Raw genomic sequence first — 12,406 nt, 5'->3', positions numbered from 1 at the left:
TAAAAAGATTTGAAAACAAATCACACAAAGAATAACAGTTAAACCATCCTCTATGAAAACCTCTGACAAAAAAAAAGCAGGTGTAAGATGAAGATCCCAGGTCTGGAACATAAATAATAGTTTAGGAGAAATCAGCTGTTGTACCAGATAATTTGACAAAAATGGAAGTACTTACAGTCTAAGTGACTATGTCTAATGCCTTCCACATCTTCAGCATGAATGAAGTGGTAACATCTCTTTCCTACAATATCTACAGGGGTCAGATCCATGTAATCACTAATCCTAAAAAGGAAAGAGAACATAAAGCCTATAATTCAAGAAAGAAAAGAACAAAAGAATTATCAAATGACTCAGAAAGTTAAATCTGCTAAAAAGTTTTTTCAGCATTATATAATTTAAATGGAATATCTGTACAAAGGAGACAAGGCCTTAGAGGAAAAAAAAAAAAAAGAAAAAAATCTTTTAAAAGAAACCTAGAAATTATTTTATCTATTTAACTAAGTGGAAAATTAAATTCTAGTGCATATTCTCCATGTAGACCAGAACACCAGAACAATATAATTCCATGAAATTGTAAAGCATTAGTGACAATCCAAAATCCTCATTAAAAGACTAAGATGATTCAAGGTTACATAATAAAGTAGAAACATGTTATGTTTATACCAAATGATTAGAGACACATTTCATTTCAACAGATTGGTCTTCTATTGGGTATATTCATGAAAAAGCTCTTCAACTATTTCTTGGCACCAAGTCCAAACTCATATTTCAAGGGATATAATTTAAATGCTGAGACACACAGATGCCTCAGGGTGTTATCTTTTTTAGTCTAATTCATTTGGGAGCTCAGCTTTCACTCTGGGTCCTTTCAACTGGGACTTTGTTGTTTATTGCACATAGAAACTTTAAAATCTATTCTGCAGACCTTTGTGTGTGTGTGTCTGTGTGTGTGTCTGTGCACTTGTGTCTGTGTGTGCGTGTAAGCTCACATTGTGGAGAGTCAAGGGGTCAACCTCCTTAAACACAGTACAGACATTTAAAAGAAAATTGGAAAATGCCCCACTCAAGCAAGAGTTTGAAACTATGTCTGTTTTCTAGACACAGGATACTTTTTTTAGGGTTTGAAATAATCTGCAATGATTGTGGTACATTCTATGATAAAATCAGGTAGAGGAAATCCCACCCTGCCAGCCTAGTAGAAAGGGGCAATCTCTAGGCAGGCCACTATCCTGTGGTCCTGTAAAACATATGCATAGGCTTGTGTTTGAGCAAATCAATGGCTCCACTGACTTACAGGACTGTTAACATGACTGAAATTTAAAGGTAGGTTTATGGTACAGTGTTTTGCTGAATTTGCTGAAATTGTGCACAGGTTTGTAGGCTTGAGGCTTGCTACACAAGACTGCTTCTGCACATTGAAGGATCTACTGACAACCACTGTCATGGCCAACAAGTCAAACCTCTGCCATGTGCTCATTTCTTTTTGGGCACATATTAGCAGATGTGGTATCACAGTCCACATTAAACTGGCTATTGTCTCTTTCCAAATGGTTTTCAATTCTTAACAGCTGAAAACACACAGACTGATCATGCACTCTTAGCATCAGTCTCTCATTTTGCTTTTAGCTATTTATCACCATCTGAGATGATTTTTCTTCTGCAGGTGCTTTTCTCAGTCCACTAACTAATAAAGAAATCCCAGATTATCTTAGATGGTGAATCTTAGATGACACAAATCCTACATTTGCAAAATAGACACAGATTAACATACTACGTTTTAGGCAACAAAATTTTATGTCTGTATTTCACATTCTCAAATAAAAATAGGAATTTTTAGGAATAGCCAGTATACTAGCTAACAGATCTTGTCTCAGAGGGAAGCTAATGTCTGGCTAGTTTGTGCACTGAGTCCAGGATTATGAAGGAGATCTCTTCATTCTGAGGAAAGTAACAAGATGCACCCAAAGACTTGAGTAATGTCATTCCTGCTCACTGCTGTTTCAAGCAGGCAACCACTTGGAAAAGTAGGAGTACTATTGATCTCACCCCTGCTGATCCAATGGTCCACTGTGAGCATTCATTTCAGTTAAGTGGCATGGCTTCTGCTCCACACTCCCTGCAGCTGCCAGTAACTCCCCATTGCTCCATAAATAGTGCTTACAGCTTGCCCAGCATGGATCCATTTTTCTCTGTTTTCATCAATGTTGTGCTTGCTTTACTGTGGCACCGCAAAGAATTTCGTAGCTGCCCGCAAGTGCCAGGAGTCAAGCTCATATATTCAGGGTGGGATCCTTATCTCCTTTTCTATAATCCCAGAAGAGAGATTCCAACGTCCCTGACTCAGAGAACAGCCTTGGCAAACACCCAGATAATTAATCTGACAGCTTCAATCAGCTGTTCTGTTAATTCCTTCCCATCTTCTGGTGGTTTTTTTTTTTTTTGGGTTTGTTTTTTTTTTTTTTGTTTATTTGTCCAGTTTTTAGAGTCAGATTCTGCACTGTAGCTGCTGTGAAATCCAAGTCCTGTCAGTCTTATTTCATTTTAGATGAGTGGAAATCCTGCTGCATCAGTGAGACCACATTCACCTCCCAGCACTGGCAGAAGTATTTCTGCTATTTGAAACTACCTTTATAAAATATTTTAAACAGATTTTTAACAATGACACATGGGCTTAAAGTGGAATTATTGTAGCATACATTCAAGTACCACTATATGCATTCTGCATTACCATGAGATAAAATCCATAACAAACAAGGAAAAGTTGCTTTATAATGTTGCCTTCAGCTAAAAAATTGAAAAAAACATTAAGAAACTCAAGACTTTCTTGCTGTCTTCCCACAGTTTACCATGTCTTATCAGCCCTTCCCATGTGATTACCAATCATTGCACCTCACCTGATGAATTTTACAGTTTTCAGTGATGTCTTTCTCAGGCATTTGGAAGTTTTATTGCTACATGAATATAAAGGGATGGTTTGAGAAAAATGTTTAATTAAAAAAACCCCACATATACAATTTAGGGCTCATAAAAATGCCAAACTCACAGCAGAGAAAGCATAAATCATCCTAATTTGGCCTAAAAGTTCATTTCATTCTTGACCTGATGGAACAGTTCATTTTTCACATCTATTTGATTCCTGGCTTTTTTTATGGAGGTTGCCAATAAAGGCAGCAGTAAGTGCAGGTGATTTTGTTAAAAGGGAATTTGTTCATTAGGAACTGGATAGAACTCACTTCACAGAGGCCTTTGAAAAACTCTGCAGTGGTAGCAGCTTTCCATTACTACCTAGGTAGGTCACAGTGAAATCAAAGACTTAGGGAAAAGTTGTGCTCTAGATCCTATTCCTAACCCCCAAAGCTCTTTTGCCAGCATCTGGATAGTCACAGGCATAGCCAGAGTCTCAGGCAAAAAGCCCAAGCTTTAATGCCATTGTCCACTTTTTCTGTGACTTTGTGCAAACCACTTTCCATGAAGCAGTTTTTACAAGCTTAAAAATGAGAATAATATTTTCACTTTTAGACAATGCTCTAGAAGTGCAGATGAAGTGTTCTCTCTAATAGTCAAGTAATATTTTAAAAGGTATTCCAGCAGTGCAGCAATGTGGCAGCAAAGACAACCACATAATTGAAATCCAAGATTATTTTAAGTTAAGATCCTGATTCAACAAAACAGTTGAGTTTATCCTTTTTAATAAAAGTTTATATTGACGCGCTATCCTGATCACAGGTATTCCACTATAATTGAGCAATTATGATTGTTCATATCAGACAGCTTCCAGCCATCGATGCTGGAAAAGCTTGCAGTAGCCACCTTGTTTCTTCCACTTTTTGATGATGTCCCCGTCACAAAATTTATTTTGGCTGCATTACCTTCCTTCTTCCTTTCCAACCTTTTCCCCATACCTTGGACTTGAATCAATGGACCCAAACTTACTATGTGTAATTTACTTCTCATATATTTTCACTCTGAATACCTATTCCCTGGATTATATTTTGATTTTTCAAAATCAGGACTCTGAGGTCCTAATGGTTTTGATCAGCCCCTCTGTTTCCCAGCTCTTCCCCCAGCCCAGCCACGGCAGCCCCTGTCAGTGCCCAGCTCCCCACAGCCCTGCCTGGCCATCGGCCCTCCTGACCCGACCCCAGCCCATTCCACTGCCTGTCCTCAGGAGATGCCCAATGCCAGGGGCTGGAGCTGCCCCTGTGCCCCCAGCTCCGCTCTGGGGTGGTGGGATGGGCCCTGGCTGCCATGTCCTGCCCTCACAGGCTGCCATGCAGAGCCCCCAGTGCCACGGGCACCCAGCCCCCAGGGAGCAGGAGCTGAATTTAAGTCCTCTCTTTCACCTTCCCAGATCACTCATCACTATCACACAGAACACAGCCTCCCCCAACCAACTCTTCATCACCTGTTCCCATTTCACTGCTGTCTTTCCCAGTATGCCCTTAACCAATTTTATTCTACAGTTTTCCCACCTCTAACTGCAACAGATCCCACCTCTCTAGCCTACTATCTAGGCCATCTGTGCTTCTGTTCCGTTAAACACCGAGCATGATAGCTGTAATCTGCAAATTAGTTCAAAAATGGAAAACTTTAAAACTTCAGACCAAAAAACTTGTGGAGGGGAGGATGGGGGAGCATAAGGACAGGCATACAGGTCAGACCAACGTCTGTCTAGTCCCAAATCTTGCCTTGAGAGGGACGGTGAAAGATTGTAAAAAGCAGAGAAAGCTTAGAGGAATATTTCCTGGTGTATCTTCCCTTATTCCAGAAGACATCCTGCAAATTGCAGTTTTAAATTTACCTTTATCTTCTAAGAATGTAATGAAATTGAAGGTAGCAAGGATGAGAGTGAATTCAGTGTTCTCCTACAACACCAGGATGACATTGAAAAAGTCAAAAATTTCAAAACTTCTTGACAAGCCCATGGAAGCCCAAAGAAGTAAAGGATCTAAAGGCCGTACCTATTTTCACAGTAAATGATATTGAGGTCCATATTCACACGAGTGACAAACATGTGGCAGTCAATCCTGACTTCATTAATTGTAGGAGGTGGCAAAGCATGAGCAACAACAACAAGTCCCATGATTTGGCTGGGCACTGTCCGTCCGTGTGACAGCGACACTCTCAGACGTAACCGGCCTGTTATATGAATCACCTGGAAAACAAAACCAATAAAAAATACCAGTGAATTCTGAGTGCAGCTGTGACATCAGTTTCTTTTAAAGGATGGTTTTACTGTTCCCTACAGATCACTTAACACTGCCTAAAATTATACCAAGTAACTGCCAGTATCATTGTTAAGCTTATTAATATTGGCTGTCAACATGCCCTATATGTCCTCATGGCAAAAGGAACATAACAGTAAAATGCTTCACATTCATCAAATAAAAAGCTAACAACCCAACAACCTGTGGTGTTGATTTTTGCTGTGGTGTTTGTTACACAAAGAAAGAAGACAACAATGAAGTAGAAATTCAACAAAAAAGAGAGTCAGATAAAACTGAAATAATGAAGCTGGAAATTAATAAAGTAACCATTTTATATATTTGGAAATTGAATATGACACAAGAAAGACCAGCAGTTTTGAAACATAATGGATTTCATTGAGTTGATAGTCACCTACACCATGGAAACACTGTTCACTGCCTTGAATTTCTTCTTTGTGGTAGGCAAATTGAGAAGCAACTGCCTACAGGTGATCTGTGAGCTCAGGTGCAGGATGGTCTTTCTGCACCCACAGTAAAACATTTAAAGAGGTGGTAGACATGTAATGCCTTTGTCTAGTGCACTAGGCATGCATGGAGAGCTCTGGGGGTGGTGCTTTTCTTCCATATGCACAAGATAATACCAGAAGATGCTCAGATCCAATAGCATCCATAAGAACTGCATCCCCCTTCTAAGAGCGCTGCCTGAAATAGAAAACTGAATCTCTGGGAAAAGAATTATTCACCACTTCCAGTTTCACTCCTTCAGGAGTTCTGTGTATAAATAAAGGAGTTGTTTTATCCAGTAAAAGAATATAAATATAGAATATTGAAATGAAAATGCAAACCACAGTTCCTGTACTCATGGATAAGAGATGCACAGGAATTGGCAGTTGCTGGCTGCCACAGATTTTCTTCCTCAGAATGTAGTATATCATCAACATAAGAGAACACTTCCAGGAGATGAGGGCCCTTTTCTCTGTCATCCCAGACTCCCTACCCAGAGGTCAACAGAGAAGTTGGTTGATTCCTGGGTCACAGGAGGAGGTGGCAAAAATGTGGTAATAATTGTACTGATACTCATCTCACAAAGATAGATGACAAGCCCTTTACTTCTGATCTGAGATTGATAATAGAAAGTGAGAGAGAAGAAAATTTGTCATTTTTAAGATTGCAAATCACAAAGTGCATCCAAATTAAAATCCAATTAATGCTAGTAAATCTGTGATGTAAGACTTGAAATTTGTTTCTTTTTTTTTGACCTAATCATTGAAACATCTCCTCTCACCACTATTTCACATTTTGAGCCTAGCCAGTGTGGTGAATCTGAATGAGGAAAGTGATTAGCTGCTGTGTATGGCCATTTCAGTTACAGTTGTCTGACCACCCATGTTTAAAGTAACTATTGCCTAAACTCACACTTAATGCACCTTTCAAGGGCAAACTATTCTATGAATATTTGAATAAGTTCCTAAAGGCAAAGATGCAAAAACAGCATTTCAAACCCACTTTAATTATTTCTTTTTCTTAAAACCTCATTAACTAATGAAGAAATAGCTAAAAGAAATAGGATTAACTTCACAGGAGGGGCAGTATTACTATATTTTGCTCCTTTGAGCTAGGCTTGCATATACATCTCCTTTTTATCATTATCTGTCTCTTTATCATGCAGTTTCAGCTTACTGCAAAACTCAAATCTGTAAATGCTTGGAAAAATGCTGATGGATAACTGGTAAAAATCTGAAAATTTATCTTATCCTGAACGTGCTATGCAAAAATATCATTTTTCTGTTGTTTTTTTCGTAGGAGTCCTTATGCTAATATGTTTGAAGTTGGCATGAACACTTCAGGGAATTTTTAAGCTATATCATATATGTATATCTTCTTTGTATTTTTCTAAACCTTCATGTCATTTGCAGCTAAATATCAAAATGATTTGTTTTTGAACAACTGTCTATTCAGGCAGTACCTCACTTTTTTTCCGATACTTCATCTGAAATACACTTCAGATGTAGTATTGCCCTAGAGACAGTTCCAAACCTGCTAGGACCACCATATATTAACATTGTTTAATTTCAAGAGACTTTGCTTCCAGATTCAAATTATTTAGTATGTTCCTAATTCCACCATGGATCAAAACATGTTCAAAATTCCCATATGAAGTAAAATTTTAGGGGTTAGCACTTAATTTCATTCTGATTCTATACACTGGGAAAGGTACAGCAAACTACTCATCAGTTCCAGTGCCTGTGTGCCTCTAAAGGATCTGTATTTCCATGCCTGAAATCCCTTTCTATGACAACATCAGTCAAATGCACCAAGTGGGAAAATCTAATTGGTAGTAAAAAACAATTCTAACTGTCATGACCTTGTCTATATTGTGAGTATTGCCACTTTTAACGCTGGTTCATTTGAACTGGGATTAGGGGTGATAGGAATTATAGGGTCAATTATCTCCTGTAGCTAAAATTAATCTCTTTATAATTCAATCCCACAGCACTAGTCTATCATACCCTAAAGCAGTATTATGACTTTAATGAAGCTAAATTGCAACAATAAACTGTTTTATGAAGGACAACACTTGGCTCCAGATGTAAATATATAGTAAGAATTTGCTAGGAATTTACTGAAAATAAAAAGTAAACACAGCTCTTCTGTGCAGTTACTTTTATAAATGCTTCCTTCTGAAAAGTTAGTCCTAATCAATCTTTAAAATCTATCTTCTTTCTGCTAATGCCATATGAATAGACAGGCACATTTAGATATCACAGCAAGAGAAGACAGTGATACTGTGTTCTGTCTATTTCAAAAAGGTGGATGAATACTATACTCCTGATCACAGGATCATCAGAAACTTTGCATGTCAAGAGCTGTACAGATTTCCCCATAATTTCTTCATCCACCTTCTAAATTAAATTAATAACAAGACTCCTTTTTTATGTTGCTGGGAGCTGGACTGGCTTAACTGTCCAGAAACTTCTTTGCTTACAAACTGTTTATTAGTAGGTGTAACTATGATTTTATGATTCATACTACAGAAGCCCAGGGAAGTCTAATGGTTGAAATAAGCCATGTGACCTGATCAAGACCAGAATTTTGCTTATTCTGATCTATATTATTGCTTGTAGTACAACCTTGGATAGGGAGGTGGGTGAAGAAAAAGCATTTTGCAAAACCAAAACTTTTAACACTGAGAAATGAAAATAACACATATACTGTAAAGACGTAATGCTGAAGCAAAACAAATACTGTAAAAATATTCTGAACTGCTTAATTGCTTTGTTTAAAGCAAAAAACCTAAATCAACTTTGCCTAACACACTAATATTGGGAAAAAAGTATTTGACTTTTATTTTTAGCTGATTAGAAAACGGATTTGCAAAATATTGTAAGTACATGTAAACACACGAGTTTATGAGTGTGGGAGTGTTAACAAGCCACACTGGTTGGACAAATATATATTTCTCTTCCCTGCCATATGCTCTCTTTAGTCATCTGTTAGTGATATCCTCTTAGATGTGCTCTACTAATGTCTACTCATTATAAACAAGCACATCACAAAGACCTTGATAAAACCTTCCCTCTGTCAATTCTTAGGGAAAGTAAAGCCCAGCAATTGAAAAACACATCTGGAACCTGCTCATCATCCTTTAAAGCTAAATCTCACCTCTGAAGATGGAAATACTTCCTTTGTCAAAAGATATCTTTAAATATTAGATCCAGTTTTTCACATACATGTGATGTCAGAGTAAGGACATGCATTACCAGAGGCTATAAAAACCTGCAAGCATGAAAAATCTGTGAATTTCACCTTTCTAATATCTCTGTGTGCTTCAGAACTTAAATTTGAAACAAATTTCTAAACTACTTCTTTTGTTCTCTGTAAAAATGGTTATGCCAATTTATTGTGTGTGCGAAACCACAGCACTGGCAGAAGCTGTCCCTCCAGCTCATTTAATGAGACATTATATTTGAAGTCTTAAAATTATTGTGTAGAATAATTTTTTTGGAAAACAATAACATATGAAAACATCCAAATGTATTTAGTGTGTGCACCTAGGTATTTAGCTATTTTATAAACAATTCACACACATATTTATTCCCCTTTTACAGAAACAACTGTTTCTGAAGCATATATATATATATATATATATTATTTATTATTATTTGTTTTGGTCTCTCAAATATGTTAGTTTATACTTCCAAAATCAACACCTAAATCTTTAAAACACAACTAATTTAAACTGATGAAATTGGCAAAAGAAATATCTTACAAACTATACCCATAGTCTCTCATTTTTCCTTCAAAGAGTTGTGTGTTCCTTCACTCACTGATCTCACTGACACACATCCATGCATCTCAAAACCTGTCTGTGACACCAGTGAGACAAATATTTTACACTCTGCAAGGTAATGATTTCCTACATGGTTTCAGGTGATTTCTAAAGTAAGAGTGAGTATTTGGAAGCAGAATTTCCTCTGGACTATGAGGAAAACAGAGCCCAGTGTCGCATTGGGAGTTTATACAATGACATCTGAAAGTTTCTCCTTTTCTGACATAAAAACCATTTCTATCAACCTGAACTCCAGTATAGGTTTCTTTATTTACCACACTTCTCTTTCTTCCTGCCCATGTCACACTGCAATCACTACAACATTTCTACTTGCTTATGTTTTCTCATGGTCAGAAATTGTTTCTGTGGTTCCACAGCCCCATCCTCACTGAGTTCAAAGCCTGCTCTCCCAGCCTTCATGAAAGCTTTGGGAGAAGACATCATTGGCTTATATTTATCATTCAGCAGTAGCTGGGAAATGAGAGGTCCAGTAAGGCTTTGTGTCTGCAGGTTCTGTAATACTTCATTATCCCCTTCTCAGACTTACTGCATTTCTGCAACCACCATTTCTACAACCACAACAGTATTACTAATAGGAGATCCCATGGAGCATGACATTTTGGTGTTGAAAAGGAATAAGCCACTACAACTGTAATATGTTGGATCATCCCACATGTGCAGCAAGTCTGAGGTGTCCCAAATGCATCCAACTTGCTGTACACAGGCCAATCAAGTCTCTATTGTGCATACTTAGCTTAACACACAGAGGACATATTGGGCTTGCCATGTGCACTTTACATGATGGGTTTCATCCATTGTGTAAAGTTTGTAGATGTATGTTCCTGTTGAATCAATGCTAGATTTGCTATCTCTTTTAATCTATGAAATAACCATGTTATCATTTTCCCTTGTTAACATCAGTCATCTCCAACCTCATAAGCATCATCTATCTTTTCTCTTGGACAACATAACCAAATAACCTGTCTACTTACAGTAATTGTTCTCAACACTTACTTGATTCAAAAATTTGTTACTTCAGTTTTAGCCTTGAAAAAATGCTTGTACGCTGAAAACCCTATATATCTGGGGTCTTTTTTCAACTACAGTAATCCATTTAATAAAGAGCATTGTGTCTACACACCAACCTTGTCCTATTATATCAAGGCTGCACCAGAACAAAGAAAAGTAATACTTAGTGCAGCTGTCACTGTTACATTCAGAACCATGGTGGATGAAAACAAGACAAGGCAATATAGTCTATGACACCTGAGAAACAGCTTTGCAGTCAGTCTTGATTGAGTTAGGCAATGAATGCCACTGTTCAGAGCTGTGGTCTTGAGCACCCATTCAAAGAATACGAGTTGGATTTCAAGGAGGGGGAACATTATTCCTAACACATACATAGTTTCAAGGTCAATAGCCTCTTTCCCATCTACAAGTACATTTTAAATCCCTTCAAATACACCTGCAGAAGACAGTCTGAAAATGGAAATGGTATTTACATTTAAACAGCATATTTGGTCTCAGGACGTATTTTATTGCTAAAAAGTCAATACTAGTTTTTGGAGATACTTTAGGCTTTTCCCATATTTCCTCTGTTATCACTCTCTCAAATAATAAGATTCAAAAGCTATTCTACTGCTTAAAATAGTCACAGGCAGAATTCAGGCTAATCCTAAGGGTATAAAAAAAGGTATCCTTATGAGACCTCAAACTTATTGGTGCTTAAAGACAAGCATCATGTGAGAAACAACCCAGTGTGGTAGGCTCAGTTCAAAGCACTTGCTCAATCCCTAAAATGACCTGAGTAGAATATTTTTGATTGCATATGGGGAATCCTTAGATCAGCAGCAAGCACAATAGCCACAGTCACTTTCATTCAAGTACACTACAGAGAACAGATCTTCTGTGCTGAAGTTGCTGTTTTGAGCACACATGCAACAAACTGCTTGTTTGAGGTTGTTTCTCAACCTCAGGATGTGGAAGGTTTATCTCCCACTTACCTCTGTCTGGATAATGAACTAAAGAGAAGGTAATGGGGACAGCTTTCTAACTCTCCAAAAAAGAGTGAAGGTAAAACAAGAACATGAGATTGCCCAAATTACACTGGTTAGGTTAAGGCTATCTTAGGAATGCTTTGTGAGAATAATGGAAGACTGTTGCGTGATAAACAACTCCTAAAGCTGTCATTCAAAGAACAAAACAAAAGCATTTTCAAGAGTGCACAAATGCTTTTCAAGAGTTATCCAATCTTAACAGACTGGGAAATGATCAGAGGTTCCTCAAGTACTTATGGATCCTTTAGATTAACATTATTAGATCCTACATTTATGGTTTTTCATTCTGCTATATGACACATGTACATTTTTAAAATTTATATATTATTTTATTTGGGATACTAGATAAGCAGTTACTCTTCAGCATATAGTAGAGTGTTCTGGGCTGTATATGGGCACATATCTGTCTGTATTGCCATGATGGCTCTCATGTCAGAATTCTGAGGTCCAGTCTTGCACTGGTGTACATTGCAGTAGTAGAAGTTGCACTATCAAGTCTATCCTTTCAAAAGCACCTTTGTATTGTAAAATACGTTAATGATAGGACATCCCTTTCCTGTGTTGTGATTTTTAATTAGTTACAATGGATTAGCAAGCTGCTTTTCCCTAAACAAAAGATGTAGAGCTGACACTCCTGAAATCAGCTTTATAATATAAACTCACGAAATATTGTGTTGAGTTAATAATTATATTTTTTCAGTTCAGCGCATTATAATTTTTCAGTTATTTTGCTTTATGTCACTGCAAAGTTTTCCATTTTCATATTATGCCCTCTGCAATAAGAACTCCAAATTTTCTACTTTTAAACAGCA

At 37.4% G+C, this 12,406-nt stretch overlaps 1 protein-coding gene across 5 annotated transcripts in view; it reads right to left on the bottom strand.

Annotated features, from left to right (window-relative positions):
* NPAS3 (neuronal PAS domain protein 3) overlaps positions 1-12,406 on the bottom strand; it is a 594,775-nt gene that overhangs the window by 25,981 nt on the left and 556,388 nt on the right. For all 5 annotated transcript variants that reach the window (XM_036383698.2, XM_036383697.2, XM_054515085.1 and 2 more), the window contains 2 exons: positions 4,962-5,155; positions 176-282 (listed from right to left, as the gene is read on the bottom strand). In XM_036383698.2, the coding sequence (XP_036239591.1) occupies positions 176-282; positions 4,962-5,155 (301 nt within the window). The remainder of the gene's footprint in view (positions 1-175; positions 283-4,961; positions 5,156-12,406) is intronic.

The sequence above is a fragment of the Molothrus ater genome, chromosome 6 (genome assembly GCF_012460135.2).
Source record: "Molothrus ater isolate BHLD 08-10-18 breed brown headed cowbird chromosome 6, BPBGC_Mater_1.1, whole genome shotgun sequence".
In the NCBI taxonomy this organism is placed as follows: domain Eukaryota; kingdom Metazoa; phylum Chordata; class Aves; order Passeriformes; family Icteridae; genus Molothrus; species Molothrus ater.
This window is presented reverse-complemented; position numbering and strand designations above follow the sequence as displayed.